The 20,853-nt window shown below is 35.1% G+C and overlaps 1 protein-coding gene across 2 annotated transcripts in view; it reads right to left on the bottom strand.

Moving 5' to 3' along the window:
- RFTN1 (raftlin, lipid raft linker 1) overlaps positions 1 to 20,853 on the bottom strand; it is a 156,063-nt gene that overhangs the window by 21,311 nt on the left and 113,899 nt on the right. For both annotated transcript variants that reach the window (XM_087892593.1, XM_034402668.3), the window contains 2 exons: positions 17,835 to 18,038; positions 6,839 to 6,954 (listed from right to left, as the gene is read on the bottom strand). In XM_087892593.1, coding sequence (XP_087748719.1) covers positions 6,839 to 6,954; positions 17,835 to 18,038 — 320 coding nt within the window. The remainder of the gene's footprint in view (positions 1 to 6,838; positions 6,955 to 17,834; positions 18,039 to 20,853) is intronic.

Raw genomic sequence — 20,853 nt, 5'->3', positions numbered from 1 at the left:
CTATGTGCATCAATATTGCATTCATGTACACAAGCATGACATTGTGAATACTATCTTGTCTATTTTGACTTGTTCCTATGGATGCCACTATCAGTTCTTTGTTCTTCCTTGCCACTACATCCCTTTTTTGTGAGAAAGTTTCTGCCTGAAAAGATGTTTACTTCTTCTTCTATAAGCTATGTTATCAGCTAAAAAAATAGCTCACATGATAGATACCCCATAGCTGTAGCATGCTTTCACAATAGACACAGATTGCCCAAAATAAATATAATATTATTTTTCTACTTGCGGGCAAATTGATATATATTTTTAACACCTCTGGGTTAAATGCTACAAAGAAAGTTGAGTAAATATATCTCTGAATTAACCTGTGTAGAAATGATTGTAAACTTTTTTATAATATTTTGTTTTGGAATATATTAAAGTGTTCTAATATTTACTATATTTTCTCATATATATTTTAGCAAAGTTTAACAGCATTTTCTATCAGGGTTTTATTTTTAATCTTTAAAATGTATGCATGAAAAATACAATGGAAAGTTATTTTTATCCAGACTGTTGTTTACTTTCATACCAACTATTTAGTCCAAACATCTTATTAAAAAAGGTGTGAAAAATGCTCCTTATGTTTAAACTGCAGTACTTCCAGTGACAGACAGAAACTGCTGCCAAATCACATTGTTTTGAAGATTTTGGCATTTTGAAGATTTTCAAGGTAAGAAGACCCATGTGCAGATGTACACACAAAGTAACCACATATGTATACAGTTTAATAAATTCAATTTTTAATCTATGTTGAAAGAGGAGCCCCCAAAGCCACAAATACCTCATTTTCTCCTTCCTCCTTTCTAGTTCACTCTGGAAAATAGCAAATAGGACCTTTGAGGAGATTGAACTTCACACTTATCACCACTGGCCCTCCTGCTGCTCAGAGCTCCAACTGTCTGGCTACAGAAATCAAACTGTGTTTATCAGGCCCACAATCCCTATGCACTTAACAAATACATTTACACATCTAACATTGTGAACTGAGGATGCTTTGCTAACTGTGTACATGACAAGTGCAACCTTTCTCTGATCCTTATAGCTGAGGCCAGTAAATGAATTAATGTGAAAGAGGTGTTTGACATAAACTTTGCTGACCCAATGCCGAAAGGCAGAACATGGAGGCTTTTTCATAGAAATTTTCCACTGAAAAATTTATAGTCCATCAAATAAGGTAACATAAAACTAAGGCTCTAGTCCTTGTAGTTTTGAATATATATATGAATTAAAGAAGAAAATAAGCATTTTATTCTGATGTAGATCTATGGCCTATTTGATCCGGAATGCTGTATTCTGTGTTGGCAGTGGCTATCTATAATTCTTCTAATCCTGTGTTGAATAGTCAAGTATTAAACCTGGACTGTCCTTTTTTCCCCTTTTTTGGTAGTAGTTGTGGAGAAAAATAAAAGTAATGGTAATAGTTGCCTATTACTATTAATTGTCTATGGATGACAAAATTTTGGTGTATAATCAATCTTTATTTCTCTAAAGTATAACAGCATATTATCAATAAGGTACATTAGATATCATATCTCAATTATTGTTCTGGTTCATGAAAGATGTATGGCCATCCAGCCTGAGCTATATGTTCCTTATTCAAAAATAATGTGAGGCTGTTGTCCACAAAAGCATGGCTGGAAATACTCTCTTTGCTAACTTCTGTCATCTAGAGATTTCAGGGGCAATGTCAGCATGATAAGGGTACATCTTGAACAGAAGATCATAAATGTTTGAAATCATATTTTCTTTTGCTAGATCCTCAAACATTATGTCAGGTCATAGGGAGACATTTGTGTTGGGTGAAAAACAGATTATTCCTGCTTAGAGGAACATCACTCCCCGGTGTTCCTTTAAGTTTATGTGCAGGTTGTGCAGGGGGTCTCATAGTTTTTCCTTTCAGAACTGTTTTGATCTGTGTGTGTCAGCAGGCCATGTGGGGCATTACATTTCTAGAAAAGCAGATTGGGAGAATCTCTTCTACTTTTCTGGAAAGCCTTCTTGCTTAATTCCCAGGGCCAGAATGCTGAGGACTGCATCACCCCATACCAGCATATCAGTTGTTGCAGGTGGTAAAGCAGGAGTAGAAAGCCCCCATCTTTCTTGCAGATCAGGTTCCTACAGATGGATAAACCAATGATTTTAGCCATCTGTCAAACCTGACTCCACTCTTAGCCCCAGTTCACTTTTGAGAGAGATACTGGATCTTTTTTAACTGCAGAGAAATCCAACAAACTTTGTACCTTATCTTGACCTTCAATTAACTTTAGAATAGCACAATTCACTTGCTTCATAACAGGCCAAAATAGAGAATGGCTGTTAGAATAAATTTAGGTTGGTGTATTTTGTGGTGCCTCACAGAAGACAGTATGTTACATGTTATATCTTAACTGTTTGGGTATTGAGATGACCTTGAGAAAGAAATTCACAAACCATTATGTAAACATCAACTTAACCCAGCTACAGAGGAAGGGGCAAGGAAAAATCCATGATTGCACCAATTTATTTCTTTTCAATGTAGGAGAGGGAGAGAGCTGTCAGGCTTTCAAGATCCTGTTATTATATTCTTTCACAACAAAGTAGAGTTTCAGTAATTCATGTGATTTCTGTTTTCCTGATGCAAGGGAACACAAGGCCCTTTAAACTTGCTTTTCAGAGACACTTCAGGAAGAATTATCACCTTCCTACAGTTCATCGTGCCCCAAATTGATTGGAATACTGATGATATTTAGCACCTTCTCTAACAACAATAATAAAAAGGCATTGAAAAGTCTATCAGGAGCTAGAGAGAAGCAACAACCATCATTACTATCAAGATTCAAGCAGCCAACACTTGGCCTTAGAAAACATCAATCTGTTGGAAAAGCAACATCTTTCTCTCTTAGGGTGAAACAAATTAGAGTAGGGAACAAAAGGATATGAAGCTATGACAGGGATCTATCTATGAAAGCAAAATTGAAACAAGGAAAAAAGATTTAATGCTAAATCACACAAAGCTTATTGGAATTAATAGAACCTGACATGTATAGAACTAGAGTAATAAGGAAGTAGGACACATGTGGCTATTAAAAGCCATGTATCACAGTTTTTTCTACAGTTGGTAAAATAAGTCAGCTGTCTTACATCCTGTTGACTGCTGGCAAGAATCATATACTGTGGCAGCTGGAAGGTTTACATTTTTTGCATACTGACATTTTACACACATACAGAGTACTATGATGAACATATTCCTGCTGCTTACACTTGAGAAGCTGCTCTATTTGTAGAAATTAAGCATGCCAAGGTTGTTGTTGTTTTTTGTTAAAACGACAATGCTAATACCCATTCAAATTCAAAGGAAGGTCATGTTGTTGAATTAAAATGTATAGGAAAATGCAACTTGAACTACATTTCTCTGACCATTCGGAAAGGAACATTTTAAGGTCTGCATAACTCTTATGATAACAATTATAAGATGTGCTATGAGTTTCATACCCATATCAATATACAAAGAAAGGGAAAAGTTAAGAGAAACTAACATTTATTCAAGCCTTCAGTCTGCTGCTAATGTTGAATTAGGAATGGTCGAAAGGCAGATTTCATCCACATTTAGCCAATATTTGAATGAGAGACCTACAATAAATCTACCACTCCAAATTCCATATGGAAGAAAAGTGGCATATTAAAAAAACAGCTCCACAGGAGTATGAGATCACTGCCACAGGAATATGAGATCACTAACCTATGTTATCTTCTTTTTGACAAACCCTTACAGCAGGGGTGTCAAACTTGATTTTATTGAGGGCCGCATCAGGGTTGTGTTTGACCTTGGAGGGCTGGGGGGAAGGGTGTGTGGGGCATGGCTGGGGTGAGCAGCAGGGGCGAGTTTCAAAACTCTGCACACATGGTTTTATTCACATAAAAATACATTTCTATGATTTTATTTTTTTTTAATACATACTTGATCTACTTGATCACCCTATGAGAGAGAGACCAGTTCAAGAAACTGACTGTATAGGAAGACTAGAACTATAAATTATTGACATAGGCTATAGTATTAGAATCCTGCAAGCCTGAAAGATAAAATATTTTACCTTTCCTCCCTTTTATAAACTTCTGAGTCAAGGACAGTCTCCTGCAGCACTCTGGCAGCCAAAACAGCCCCTGGGGCCCCCGGGCATTCCGTTTTGGCTGCCAGAATGCTGCAGGAGGCCGTCCAGGCCTAGAACGAGATGTGGGGGCCCCATACACATCCCCATGCCCCATTATTGGTAGCAGAGGCACTGCGGGCTGGTCCTTTGCTATTTCCAGGCCAGCCCCACTGGCCAGATCTAACCACCTGCCTTAGAGGAAGAAGTGAAGGAGAAACTACTAAAGCAAGATCAAAAGAAACCAGTAGAGCCACAGCTCCTAGACCAAGTAAGATTGGGTCAAGCAGCAGTTCTGGAGATAACGGAATTAATGAAGAAAACTGCTAGATTCTGTTTGCCATCCTCCCCTAAATACTAGAATCTTTCTTGAATGAAGGTATCCCAGGATAATGTTGCAGGATCCAATCTGAGTTGTCACTAATATGAGAGGTTTACTTCTGTTAGAGAGTAGTTCCCTAAGAATGGACTCAAGCATGAGTCTGAAAGCTCGGAAGACTAAGCCTCTGATATCAGTGACCAACCCAGATTTGATCCTAGAATCTGTCCCTACATTCTAGAAAACTAGGCATAGGAAAACTGCACAAATAAAATTCTACAATATTTTAAACAACAGAGATGCCTGTGCTCAGAGGCATGCAACATTGAAATCTACACCAGTTTTCCCACCAGTTGGCAGCTTTACAGGCAACACTAATCTGCTTTTGACATCCCTGCAGTAGTTTCCTGTACTTCTTCTCTGTTTCTGTTTCTATTACTTTGTTTTTGACCCCCAAATTCTGCTGTGCCTTTACCCTGGATTAGATTATTTGATGTATAGTTCCTGTAAACTGATTTCATTTTTATTTTGGACTCTCCCTCCCCATGTCTTAAGCTTGCAAACAGTTATTAATGCCTGCAAAACCTAAGCAGTTCTTCACTGGATAGGAAACTCCAAGAAATCTCAAGCCTGGGATGTGTTTAAAAAATTGAGAAGAATGCAAACAACTTCCATATTGTTAATGAAAAATAGTTGATCTTGACTCAAGAGAGACTCTGTTTCTTTGATTCCTGGTGATTTTCTTGTTCATAGGACTGGAGTTTAGAGCAAGACACTGACCTAAAACTAATAAGTAACCAGGGTGATTGACATAACATTAAACAACACTCTCCCCTCTTCTGATATTCAGCTCCAGCCAGGAACTAGGCCAAAGGCTGAATAATGAAAACAAAATTTTTGCAACAGATCCAAATGAATAGGGATTAGAACTTGGCCCAATCTTTAACAGAGCAGCCAAGAGATGTTATCTTACCACCAACAAAATAGCCATGAAGTCAATCTAGTTGGATTGACCCAAACAGTAAAGAATCTTTATTACTATAGCTTGATCTTATTTGGATAATGAAGACTTTGGAAGTGATAACTTCTTATATTATTATAATGTTTACAATCATCATGATTGAATTAAATCCTGACTAGAACATTGTATTTTTTTTTCTTGAAAGACTCTTTTTGGGGGGAAATCATTCATATATTTGTATGTGTTTGTATCTGTGCACTATGTTTATATATGTATGTACATATGTACACACACACATACCAAACACTGACCTTTATGGCTCTTCAGAACTCATGCATTTTTCCAGCTAAATTTGCTAATTTGCCTCATTAAACAAAGGATACCCCTTGAGCTTATATCTGTCCCTACCTTCTTGAGCTTCTGGGATTTAAAACTGGTTCTGCTGATTGGCCTGGCATCCCAATGGGGATGTTCCATTTGGAGGTGTTAGTGAATTTAGAGAAGATTCTATCTCCACCTCATTGTTTACTTCTTTAGCCATATATCTTAACTTTATTAATATTTATTGTTTTAGTATTTTAATATTTTACATTGTTGTTTTTATCTTGCTAAAAGCTGCCTGGAATCAGCTGACAGCAAGATGGGCAGCCTATAAATGTAATAAATAAAGCTGTATTTACTTGCTCTTTGTATTTTGATTAGCAGCTGAATTTATTTTTTCTATTAATATTAATTTACCATGATTAGGGCACTGTAAAAATTTGACTTGAACAAACTGCTTGAGTATAAATATTCTTCAACTTATTTTTTTATTTCTGCTTGAAAATTAATCACAGAATATAACTTTTATATATCATTTTTCTTTTTGAAAGCCTATTTACATAAATGGCTTAATTTTGTCCAAGAATTGCACAACAATTTTGGAATTAAGGAGGAATAAGTAGATGCTACAAGGAGACTTGACAATAATAAAGTTTCTCAATTCTTTTAAAAAAGAGCTCTGCTTTATGAAGTATATAAGCCATATAAAGAGATAATGATATAAGAAGTCTCAAGTAAATTCTATATGTAATGGCATTAATAATTTTATTCTGCATAGATTTATTGTAAGAAAGAAACATTATTTTTGAGAATTTTTTTGGCAATTGTTTTTAAAAGGCTACAACAGAAATCATGATGAATGTGCAATAAAAAAATAAATATTGAAGCTGATCAACAATCACAACAATGATGAGAGCATTAATGCAGTGTGAAATTAATTAGGAAAAAGAAGTAAGCAAGGTAAAACACAATTATTTTTTAAAGAAATGCAGACTTAGTTTAAAATTTCTAATTTCTCATTGAGTTGTGAATCAAGGTATTAGAAATAAGTCAAAATAATATACTTACATCTAAGATTGTCCATTGCTCTACAACAATAGCATCATAGCCTTGCAAACTTCTGCTATCATCTACAGAAGGATCTTCAAAGATGAACACTCCATCTGTCATGCTCTGGAAGGTATCTGTGCCGAAACAAACAAGTTCTATAAACTGTATTGTTAGCCATTATCTGTTAACAACAGATGCATTATTTAACACAATCCAAGAGTCTTCTTACCATGTTACAGAATAACAGTGTGTGGGATACATTTCTGCAGGGCTAAAATTTATTAGCATGAATGATAATAATAGAGCTAGTACATTTCCATTTGAATTCTGCAATGCATTGCTGGTACTAGTATGTACCACATACGGGAAACATTCACATGCCCAAACTTACTGATGCATAAAGTGTAAAGCATTGCTTCCCTTACACTGTCATTATTATAATGTAGTTCTGACTCCAGAAAGTCCAACAACTTTTCAGGGGCCTAAAGATCTACTGCTACGATGGTATAAAGAATTTACAGTTGTATTACTTAGATGATACAGACATCTCTACGGATTTCTGGCAAGATCACTTGGCACATCATCATCATGTCTTTAAGCATTTACTAAAGGCAGGACTGTTAAATTGTTAAAATATAACCTGGGCCTATCTGGATATCAAATGCATAGAGTACAGGGTAAACCACAGAGATCTCAAGTGGAAGCCAACCTCCATCTGGTTTAACTAAATAATTAAAAAGCAATTTGAGTATAATATATGGTATCAATACTAGTTTATCCCCAATTTTTTGGATTTAGTTGCTTTTTTGACCAATCTTATTCAGAAGACTAAACCAACAAAAGTTACACGAACTGAGGAACATGACAGAGCATTTCAGAATGTGAATTATGTTATATGCCGGGCTCTATTCCTCAACAGTCCAGATTTTCATAACACTTGACAATGAAGATAGATGCCTCATAAGTAGGTATCAGAGATACTCTCAAACAAGGTCCATTAGGAGATTAGGCCATTGCTTTGATTAGCAGGAAACTATTATTTTTTGGGGGGGATGATGGCAATAAGTTTTTATTTTATTTTATAGCATACAAAATATCCAATTTCAACTGAACAATGTGTTGTCTGGGTACAAATCATTTTAGGAAATAATAATCAAAGTGTTTACAATAATATTTATTGCATTAATATCCACTATATTAATATTAATAACAATAATAATCATACTATTTGTTTAACCAAGTTAACATATCTTCCTTATATCACTGATCCTTCCATATCGAAGATTGTTGAGAGTGTGGTGGCACAACTACTGCCTGGGCACCTGGATGAAGCTATCTATCTGGACCCGTACCAGTTGGGCTTCAGACAGGGGTACAGCACTGAAACAGCATTGGTCGCGTTGGTGGATGATCTCTGGAGGGCTCGGGACAGGGGTTAATCCTCTGTCCTGGTCCTGTTAGATCTCTCAGCGGGTTTTGATACCATCGACCATGGTATCATGCTGCAGCGGTTGAGGGGGTTAGGAATAGGGGGCACCGTTTTGCGGTGGTTCTCCTCCTTCCTCTCCGACCACTTGCAGTTCGTGTTGACAGGGGGGCAGAGGTCGATTTTGAGGCACCTTGCATGGGGAGTGCCACAGGGGTCGGTACTCTCGCCTCTTCAGTTCAACATTTATGTGAAGCCGCTGGGTGAGATCATCTGTGGTTTTGGGGTGAGAGTCCATCTGTACGCTGATGATACTCAGCTGTACATCTCCATCCCAGACCACCCCAACGATGCCCTTGATGTGATGTCTCGCTGCCTGGAGGCCGTGTGGGTCTGGATGGGGAGAAATAGGTTCAGACTCAACCCCTCCAAGACTGAGTAGCTGTGGTTCCCGGCGTCGCGATATAGTTAGCTGGTGCCATCGCTGACTATTGGGGGTGAGTCTTTACCCCCCCACAGAGAGGGCTTGCAATCTGGGTGTTCTGGACGCACGGCTGTCTTTAGAAAAACATATGACAGCCGTGGCCAGGGTTTTTTTTTATCAGGTTCGCCTGATCCGCCAGTTGCAGCCCTTTCTGGATCGCGACGCCTTGCACACAGTCACTCACGCCCTTGTCACCTCCTGACTGGACTACTGCAATGCTCTCTACATGGGGCTCCCCTTGAAAAGCACCCGGAGGCTCCAACTGGTCCAGAATGCGGCCGCGCGGGTGGTTATGGGCGCAACTCGTGCCCACGTGACATCCCTCCTGCGCGAGTTGCACTGGCTCCCAGTGATCTTCCGGGTGCGATTCGAGGTGCTGGTTACCACCTTTAAAACGCTCCATAGCATTGGACCTGGATACGTTCGAGACCGTTTTCTGCCACCAGTAGCCTCCCACCGGCCAGTCCGCTCCCACAGAGAGGGTCTCCTCAGGGTGCCATCGGCCAAATTATGTTGGCTGGCGACACCCAGGGGGAGGGCCTTCTCTGTGGGAGCCCCTGCCCTTTGGAATGAACTGCCCCCAGAAATTCGTAAAATCTCTGATCTCCGTGTATTTCGCTGTGCCCTCAAAACCTTGTTGTTCCACCAGGCTGGGCTATCAAGGTAAAGATTTTAATTGGTTTTTAAAAATGGGATTTTAAATTTGGGGGTTTTATAATTGAGCCTATCATTTAATAATTTTAATTATTTTTAAATTTTGTCTGTCTTTGTGCTTTTAATCAGGCTGTACACCGCCCTGAGTCCTTTGGGAGAAGGTGGTATAGAAATAAAATAAACAAACAAATAAATAAATAAATTTCCCTGTTTCTAGTTCCTGTTTTTGTCAGCTAGCCATTGATAAAATAAGTCCCAAGTCAAAAAATAATTCAGTTTCTTTCTTTTCCTTAATTGTAAGTGTTAGCTTATCCATTTCTGCACATTCTAATATTTGTTTGTTGGGATCTCTTCACTTTTCCATTATTGTGCAAATACTATTCTTGTTGCAGTCAATACATGTAAAATCAGATATACATTCCCTTTGTAAAATCTGGTAAAATGCCCAACAAAAATAGCTCTGGTTTCAAATCCCTATGTTGTTTTATCATTTTTTCCAGCCATGTATGTATTTTTGTCCAATATTTTTTCATTTTTTGACATATCTACCACATATGATAGTGTGAATCAGGTATCTGGTGACATTTCCAACATTTTGCAGATTTATCCTTAAAACATCTTTGCTAATCTTGAGGGCGAAAATGCCATCTATAAAACATTTTACAAAGATTTTCTTTGTATGCAGTAGACATTGTTTTATAATTTCTATCCCATAATTTCTGCCATTTATCTAAATCAAATAGCCAAAATTTTTAGCCCATACTATCATTGTCTCTTTTACTTTCTCCTCTTCCATCTTAATACTTAACAAATAGCTATATATTTTCTTTATTAATTTTTCATCTGTCCTTGTTAATATCTGATCTAATTCTGTTAATTCTTTATTTAAACCATACATTTTAACATCCTTTTCGTATCTAGATTGTATCTGCACATATGACAACCATGTTATCTCAATCCCTTGATCACTCAGTTCCTGTTTAGTTTTAAGTTCCCCCTTTTCATTTAAAATATCTTTATATCTAGTAACCTTCTCTATATCAATAACATTTGGATAAATCAGTGCCCCCATTATGAAGAGCCAGACCGGTATTTTCAAATAATGTTATTCTTTCATTTTCTCCCATACTAAAAATAATGCATTCCTAACATAGTATCTTTGGAAATATCTATGTATTTTGTTTTTTCCATACCATAAAAAAGCATGCCAACCTAATTCAAGATCATGTCCCTCCAAGGTCAATAGGAGATACGACGGAGAATTTTAATATAAAAAAAGGCACAAGACAAGGATGTCCACTATCTCTTTTACTATTTATATTGACATTGGAAGTGTTAAATAGAAATATTAGACAAGATACAGAAATTAAAGGTATGGAAATACAAAAGGAACAATATAAATTACAAGCATTCGCAGATGATTTGGTCTTTATCTTGGAAGACCAACAAGAAAATGGACTTAAACTAATTAGGAAAATAGAAGAATATGAAATTGAAGTTGCAGGACTGAAAATAAACAAAGAAAAAAACCAAAAAGTTAAAACGAGGTATACAGATAGTCAAGAAAGTTAAATATTTAGGAATTCAACTACAGGCAAGGTGTGTAATGATTAAAGAAGATAATTATTATAAATTGCACAACAAATTAAAATGGATTTGGAGAAGTGGAAAAATCTACAATTATCACTGATGGGAAGAGTAGCCATATAAAAATGAACATCTTACCAAGATTACTATATTTATTTCAACCAATACCAATAAATTGGAAAAAATATTTTGAAAAATTAAATAAAACTATATTAAAATATATTTGGTAAGGGGAAAAAAACAAGGATAAGTTTGAAAATGTTGCAAGATTCTAAAAATAGAGATAGTTTTGGGCTACCAGATTGGGAATTGTATTACCCAGCTTCGATACTTACTTGGGTGAAAGAATGGATTGGCTTGAGGAACAAAAGGAAACTATTATCTTGAGAAACAAGCTACTCTACTATAGAACAGGAGTGTCTAGCTATCTAATGGGATTTATATATCTACATTATTATTTAATAGGGAGGTTATTTAAACTTTTCACTAATCATCATCAGGCTTTGAGTTGCTATATTTCATGCATTAAACTAAGACAATATTAACTCAACAGTCACTGATAGAAACCATATCACTCATCATTGAACATGTACCAGAGAAAGAGAACATGGCTGTAGATTATCTATCCTGATTGCCCAGGATCAATTTATATTACTGAAGAAGATACCTACTGAGATGTGTCAAGTGCAAGCTAGCAAATAACTAAGACATTTTTTTTTACTCCCATCAGAGTAAACCAGAGGTGGTTTCACATAATACTACTAACAGTTCACCACGCAACAAAAATGTGTCCTTGCGTGCCTTCTGTGCATGCATGCAGTCTTGCGCATGCACATTGCTTGCATGTGCAGCTTGCATGCATGGTTTAGAAAATGTGGCTAAATAGACGGCATGGCGCCAGGGCGGTGGCCAAGTCCATCCGCCGGTCACCACTACTGGTTCGCCCAAACCAGTCTGAACCGGCTGAATACCGCCATTGCCAGGCTCCATATACTTAGAGCTCTACAATGGCAATTCTGTTTGCCAAACAAATATTTCCACTATTTTTAGTAGCAAATTGCACAGTGCGTTGGCAATGCAATTATGAAAAGTCATCAAGAATTGAATTTCTGATGTAGGTTTTATTTTAAGACCATCTATTTAAACCTTGTTTTCACTAACTCCCTGAGTAGTTAACTTGTTTTACTTGCCCCATTTGTGTGCGATTAAATCTTTATATCTCAACATATTCTATTTACTTAGTTAAAGCTTAATGTTAGATGGCCAAGCGATGTCTCATTTGTTCTAATCACCATATCATATACCCATTAAACTAAATACTAAGTCTCTTCAGTTCAAGCTCTGCCATAATAATTATTTTTCGTTACCTTCAATCAGCTCATGTAAAAGGTTACTCCCTCCCTTTAAAAGAGAAGATTCCATTATCACTGAATTTTTTATTAATAGGGGGATGCTCCCTCACTGAGCTCAAAAGACTATTTTCACTTGGGTATATAAATATTTGATGCTGTTCTGCTGGGCAAAATGTCAGTTTAATGTTCCTGCACATGATTTACAAGGCAGCTATGGAAAAAAAAAAATCTTCTGCTATGATGACAATCATACTACTGGGGAGCAATGTGTCCTTGTGTTCTCTGTTTCTTTTGAACTATTAAATGCTCCATACAAAGCTTAACCTTTGCATTATAGTTATTACTATAAAACTCACTGGGCCATGTATAATATAGGTGTTTGTCCTGCAAATCTGCCTTTTATGGATGTAGAACCACTGCTATAGCCGCTTTTTATCAGGGGGTTTCTTTCCCTGATTATGATTTGTGAATATCAAAGCTTAATGACTTTTCTGCCACAACCTGATAAGTAACAAGAACACAAATAGTTGTTATGCTTTACAGTGTCTGTGCATTTGTTATATGTAGAACATCCTATATGATATATATCTATATGTATGTGTATATGTATGTGTTGTGTAAGAATTTTACAATGAGTCAAATTTTCCATTTCTCAGTAAATATGAATTACTTGAGTTCAATATTCATATTTATTACTCATTTCATTTGATGATGGCTTTACTTAATAGTAAATTTGTTAAATATCCTTTAGAATGGAATTGGCATCTTATTATTATTACAATGTTATTGCTGGTTTTTCAATCTGAATGCAATTCTGAAAGCAAAGAGTGTTCTTATTCAAGAACAACGTGATTTTGTTTGGACTGAAAATTAAACCTAACTTTCCTCAGAAAATAATCTTAATCTCTGCAATGTATTAGTTTATCATAGAACTACAATTAGAAGTCTTGCATAGAAGCAAGCTGATCTGTACAAGTGAATTCCAATCCTTACACTCATCATACAAATTTAAATTTATTTTGCTTGTGTACAAAGTGAACTATTAAGCTCTTTCTGAAAATACTCTTTCTGAAGGAACTTTAATTCGTATTCTTTGGAAAACTCTCCAGAGTCTTGTAAATGCACTATTCCATTTGTTTAAACAATAAGATAATGCTTTTCATATGCACCATTTAAGATGTTAAGCAATAATTGATAATGATCTAGAAATCCAATTAAAAACCAACTTAACTTGGCATACATCATTTCTAATGATTCATACTTTTGAAACTGTACTATGCATTTGTGCATGTGTGTGCAAATAAATTTTTAAAAAAAGACCATCTGTCTTCAAACAAGTTAGTTAACAATGTACATTTTGAAAAAAAAAAAAGAAAAAAAAAAAGCTCGACCCCAACCCCAAGGAAAGCATTCACTTAAGTGCCCTTTAAAATTCCCTTTCTAAAGGATATTATTTTAAAAAAATCTCTCCCTCAATAAAATTTCAACAAGAATTTTCACTGCATATTTTAATTGGTGATGGCATTTATGGCTGTAACACAACAGGAAATATTCTAGAAACTGCTTTCATTTGATTCACAAAATAAGCATCTTTAAAGGTGCTCCATTGATATCAGTGGGACATTTATTCAATCCCCACTTAACCATGGAGCTTACTGGTATCCTTGAGTCTGTTATTCTTTATTCATCCAAGCTGATTCAACAAGGGTGATGCTCTGGTGATTTAAATAAGAAAAGGCTCCCATGAATGCACTCAAGAGCTTCCGGAGGCAAGACAGACTGTAAATACTATAAATAATATTATATGGCTATAAAGTATTTGTGTTGTGTTAACATGTTTCATTTAATTCCACCCTTGATAGTTTTTAAAAATTACAACTTAGTCGATTAGTTGGCCCTTGTTTCCACATTGGATGTAGTCAACTAAAGATATTGGAGGATATTGAGGAAAATGCTAGAAATGCTTTCCATTCCTGAAAATTTTAAATCCACAAATAATGATTCCCACAATGATAGCTCAAAATTTCATCCAGTACCAAACTATTTTCAAACTGGTACCAATTGATTTTAATGAAAAGCTCCCCCCTCTATGTTTTGATTTGCCTCCATTTCTGAATGTGTACTGTTTTTTTTCTGCAGGCAACACAACACAACTATCATACAAATACTGACATTTCAATAATGCTGATAATAAAAATATACATAATTTATATATAATGAAAGGTGCATGCTAGATTAGGATCAGTGGAATTGAGGCTCAAATCAAATCCATTTTAGTTATTGAAGCCTACCGTAAAGTTTTGCATTAGGCATTATTTTTCAGTTTAATTTACCTATCAATGTTGGGGTCAAACTTGCATCCTGAAGTCTTTTATTCTAAAATTGAACAAAAATGAACTAACAGGAATAGGAGAAAATTGTTTCAGATAAATACAGATGGGCTTTTAAATGTGCCAAAGGGCACAGAAAATAAGGAATATATATATAGTAATTACTCATACTGAAAGAGTAATGATTCATGCATAGAATACAGTGAGCACTAGATCAGAAATTCCCAACTAATTTGAGTAAGTATCACAATGTTACACGTCAACTCTTCTAACCTTATCCCTCTTCATGATGCATGCTGATTACTTCTTTCTCTGCCAGGAGGGCATTATTTCAGATAACAAACAGGCCATTGTTATTTTCTAAGAAAGTTAATGAAACTTTGCAGCATGCCATATTTCCAATGTTTTTATGGATATTTTTTTAAAAGTAGAAGTCAGGGCAAGAACATTGATAGCCACCAAGGGACTCCAGCCTATCTCAGTGCCATGCTAGGGACTATAATGCTAGATCCTGAAATTAGGTGCTAAAATAGATCTATTTTAAGATAACAAAAAGGACTTTTCTTTCTGTTGTTTTCTGTGGCAGAGTCTCCCTTGCAATTATAGGATGGCAATACTGGTCCCATCTTCATTAACATTAGCACTAGGTAAAATAATTTAATAATAATAAAAAAAACCCAGAGGCCTGCTAAAGCTAAATGCATCTGCATTTAATCAGTAATTCAAAAGGAATCTGCCTAAAATCTCCATGTACGCTGCCTTGAACTCTTTAAGGGAAGTACAAGAAGATAATTCTTAAATAAACAATTTTATTTTTAAGAGCAGAAAGGCAAGAATATTAAGTATCTTTAGATCTCCAGCCAAATTCTCAAACAAACTGTTCACTTCTCATAATAGCATCAACAAGCACTATATTATAGCAAGAATAAAAGAGTTATTATCTTGTAGTTTCTCAATCACCCCAAATCTCCTTAATTCCTCCCCATTACTGGGTGAAGATCTAAAACTAAGGGAACTTTTTATGAATGGACTGCTGACATCTCACCAACCCCCTCCCACCCCCCACCTCATTTTATATCTAAGGCAGTCCCTTGAAAAAACATTGGGCAATTTTACAGCCGTACCCTAAAATTGCTTGCAGTTATTTATGAATGATAAAATATAATATGCATGCTTGAGATGTATATAATTAAGAGCAGACAAAATTAATTTGTAGGAAGGAGTAACTATGAGACTAATTAAATACAATCTTCAATATTATATAAGCCAAGATTTCTATACTCAGAATGAAGAAAAGACAAAAACAGTGCTAACCTCTACCAGAGTATGTAATAATAGTGAGACGAGTGAGCAATTGCAGAATTAAGATTTTGTGGTTTGCAGTCATCACATGGGATCAAAAACAGCTGTTATGAAGGAAGAAGCTTTATTCTTCAGAAAAGAGAGTATCACATATTATGAAAAAAAAATCCCTTGCTACAGCACAGGGGCATTTTATTCTAAACTATGCTTCTAAAAATGGACTTTTATTTACATATGATATATTTGTACCCTTTTTCTTAAAAATATGGCAGGTTTTCAGAAAATTGTTTGCGCAAAGCTAATGGGAAATTAAATCCTAAAGTTACTTTTAACTTGATTATGTATCAGCTTTTTGGTATTAACTAAGGAGTTGGTTTAATAATATTCAATATTCAATATTAATTCAATATTCAATATTCAATTCAATAATATTCAATATTCATTCAATATTCATTCAAGACCTGTCATGCAACCAGTTGCAAAATATATGGATGTTCTGAGCTACTAATAATTTTGGATGATATTTATATCGCATGGCATGGCACGGCCATGCCATCCATATGGCAAGAAAAGTCATAAAATGGGCCAAAATTCACTTAACAACTGTTTTGCTTAGCAACAGAAATTTTGTACTAGTACAGGTGACAAAATCTTCTACACAACTTGCTAATTGTAGGCAAGCAATGCTTAGCAAAGCCAGTTTGGTGTCATAGTTAAAGCATCAGGCTAGAAACCAGAAAACCGTACATTCTAGTTTCCCCTTGGGCATAAAGACAGCTGTGTGCCTAGGGCCAATTACTTTCTCTCAATTCTAGGAAGGAGGCAATGACAAACCACCTCTGAAAAACCCTGCCATGAAAACTGCAGTTACTGTCCATGCAGTCTCCAAGAATTAGTCATGACTGAATGGAAGAAAAAAAAAGTTTCAATATGTGTTTGTTCGTTTATTATTTAGTCAATCAGTCAGTCACCTGAAAGGGCCTGAATGGTACAACGCCACCCTTAGCTCACCCCAATTCTGGCTCAGAAGCAGCCGGTAAGCATGCTTTTGTGCAATACTTCCAAAGTTATGTTTTCTGATTTGCACCAGTGGTTTTTCTGCTGTTCTTTAATCTGAAATAGACAATGTGTGCTATTGGTTACTGGATGAAATTGCCCTCCATTCAGATTGTGGCCTTTTGAAAATAAACAGGTTCACTGATTAAACTTTTCTGTTTTCTTTTAACTACATTCACTGATGGATAGGCATGAAAATCATTCTTCTGAATATGATCAGCACAAGAGAAAGATAAATTTGAACTATGAATGACCTGTAAATATTTATTCCAATTGATTGATACACTGTATTTGTACCTGTTATGGTTATGGTTATCTGCCTATCTTGCATAGTAATTTATCATTAATAAATAGGAATGCCCAGTTCTTTATATGTAACCTCCACTAAAGTCAATGTAGATGCCTTCTGATTTTAAATCAGTCCATTTTCTCTCAGACACACCTCACAGGCTTTGAATTGAAACTTTTACATGGCTTGCTTTTTATTAAATTTTAAATAGATCCACTCCCATCTGAGCATTGTTCCACAAAACAGCACATTTTACAGAAATTTAAATGAGCACTTTATAAAGGTGCTGCTGCTTCAAAGATTGTTCTTGCTTGCCTGCAATTCACACTCAGAATAGCATGTAATTTCAAAGGACAATAAGCGCAGGTTTTTTTTAAAAAAAGACGTTAATAATGTCTAATAAATTTCTAATTAATTTCTATTAAAAAGACTGAAACTGAAACTGAAGCCAGAAAGCAAGGTACAGTTAAGAGTCAGGGACTGAAACTCATTTAAGGAAATTAAGGCGAGTAACATAGAAGAATAATTTCTTACCATTTATCATTCCAGGATTGAAGATACCATGTACCAATGTACTCCCTTTCCGGAAGTGATCTGTCATATGCTCAAGCCAATTGGCTTCTAAGGCACAAATGCTTTTTCCATCATTGATGATTCTTACTGGTACAGTTACAGTGTAGTATTGGCTGGATGTCTGCAAGGTTGTTGGCGTGTTGAAGAGTGCCAAGATCTCAGTTTCTATACAAAAATATAAGAGTTGAAATAGCTGAAAGAGTTGAATTCTGTAGGACCAGAAAATATGATGCATTATTTTTTTCCAGATGTGCCAGGATCTAAAGTCCTGGGGAATGATTCCTACCAGGGTGGATTTGATTTAAATCGAGTTGATTTAAATCACAATTTAAATCATGATTTAAATCACTAGTAAAAAGGCTTGATATAAATCAACTCGATTTAAATCATAATTTTTAAAGAGCAACTGTCATCTCTGCTACTCCTTTGACCCACTGTTGACTCACTGATAGTCCCACTGTTGCAGAATATACAGCCTCATGCTACATAACTAAGCTCCATTTCATGCTGAATAAACTAAATTATTTATGTATCTTAAATAGAAAACTATCTTACAACAGATTTTTACCCTAAAAGTTTTTTATTAAAATAAATTCGATAAAAATCAAAAAAATCCGATTTTTTTGATTTTTTTTAAAAAAATCATTATATTTTTATCCACCCTGATTCCTACACAACTAGAGAGCATCAAGTCAGAAAACTGTATTATATTATATGAAATATAATAAGTTTAACAAGCATAACTTGAGTTTTCTCATGTAAGATTGAAAGTTTTGGATAATTAATAAAAACAGAATGATTTAATAATTAATATACATAATGATCTGCATAATGTAATTAATATAAATACCGATGTAGCATTGTTTTTATATAGTTAATATACTTAGATTAAACAATCTAAGTATATGATGATCAAATCTTGCCACTTATAGCTGCCTAAGTAAAATAAAGTGGGATACTATAGTATACATCATAAGCAGTAAAAAGAGCTGATAAATTAGATTTATCAGATTGCCAAACTTTCTTGGTGCACTCTGCCTTTGATATCTCAAAAATATTTTCACAGTATCCCTAACTGTACCTGTGAACTAATTTGAGTAGTAGTTTAAGCAGTATCTGACAGAGGTCTAGTCTGGCTATATTTCCCTTGAAAATTTAAAATATCTTGCAAAACTGGGGGAGCGGGCAATATATACATTCTGGGAATTTGGGAAATTCCCAAAATTCCCAAATTCGGGAATTTCCCAAGATTTTGGGAAACCATACTGAAAAAGCATGGTTGTATATCACACCAAAAATATGAATAAATAATAAACATTTAATATAAAGATAAATATTATTATATAAAACTTTGAATATGAAACACTCTCTGCCACACATAATCCTGTTTTAGATGGTGCCATCGTGCACAGTTCTCTACAAAGATCTTTGCAATGAAGATTACAAAGCAGATATTTTCTGTTATGGTAGTAATAATTCTTGTTGTTTTATTTCAATTTCATGATCTCCTAGTATTATACAGAATTATTATCCAGAAAAAGCAAGCAGTTATTTCCTCTAATTCTAGAAATTTCCATTCTTGGCAAGATCTTAATCTCTCTTTCATTTTCATAATGCATGAAAAGTCTGTGATTTTTCTGTACACTAATAAAAACCACAAATCTATGAACTAGTTGTTTTTCTCTAAGTAATTTAGCTGCAATGCTATATTATCTATAACTTAATTTTGTTATTTTTTTCTAATGAAACAGTTCCCAGCATATTGTTTACGGTAAAGTGGTATTTTAAATATTGCCTGAATAGTATATTTAAACTGGCAGATACATCACAAACAATGCTTTTTGTTTTTAATAATTAAAAAATGAGACATTTTGGGGCTGCTTGAAAAGTGTTCATTCTCTGCTTCTGGAAAACTCCTGCACATTTTCCCCCTTGTCATTAGTGATTATGACAATGGTCACTACAAAGTTAAATCATTTTTTTTCTTTTTCACTTGCCCCCATTTTAGCACTCCAATTGTTCTTTCAAATTGCAGAATATAGACAATGCTTGAGCCCCCCTTTTAAGGATCCCAAAAAAATTCTTACCAGGTATAATTTTTAATGGGAATATTGTACAGGGGAAAGGAATAAGTTCATACACTATGGCAGCCTTTCTCCAAATTAGCCCCTTCAGATGTTTTAGACTTTACTACGTAGAACATCTAGTTATGGTGGAAGACATCTCACTGAGGAAGGCTGTTCTGTCAGTCTATCCTCATGCTTGGGAAAAATTTCTAAAAGATACTTGTTGTGCAATATTGTTTTTAATCGTAAAGGGGCCTTGCTTACTTAGAATAGGTTTTTTTCTTCTAACCTTTTCCTCAACACTTTGATAAGCTAGGCAAGAATAATAGCACTCTGTTTCTCTATACACAGTTACAGCTGTGTTTATGTCAATAGAACATTTAAAGTGGGCTGCTCTCTGTCTAGTTTGCATTTTCACATTTTCTGTTGCATAACCACATTTTTTTCTGGTATACTTCTTTTTTAATACAGCTAACTTAACAGTACTGAACAATCTGATATCATTTATTCTACTTACAATTACTTATTTTATTGAGTTACTCTTTCCTTTAAACAAAAATAGGCAATTATTCTGAGCAGATGGGCACTTTGGAATTTTGACAGGGTATTTTGAATTTTTTCACTTTTTACTATGAGAAGGAGGTGCTTGTCGTTCATAAAATGACTACCATTGTGGGCAAAATGCTATGTATCAGAAGACATTAGGGAGGTTGTTCTTGTTAGCACCAGAAAGCATTTAAACTACTACAGGTTGCCTTTGTTTCCTGGACAGTACTTCAAATGAAGTACTGAAGATGGCATATACTCACTATGATCATCAGCCATCAATAAATTTATTAAATGTTTGCGAACACAAAATAAATATGCAGTTAATACAGTTAGTATATTTATTTACCAATGCATTCAGTCCAAAC

Source organism: Pantherophis guttatus, chromosome 4 (assembly GCF_059756535.1).
Source record: "Pantherophis guttatus breed Tessera chromosome 4, ASM5975653v1, whole genome shotgun sequence".
In the NCBI taxonomy this organism is placed as follows: domain Eukaryota; kingdom Metazoa; phylum Chordata; class Lepidosauria; order Squamata; family Colubridae; genus Pantherophis; species Pantherophis guttatus.
The sequence above is the reverse complement of the archived record's forward strand: the minus strand, read 5'-3'. Positions and strand labels throughout refer to the sequence as shown.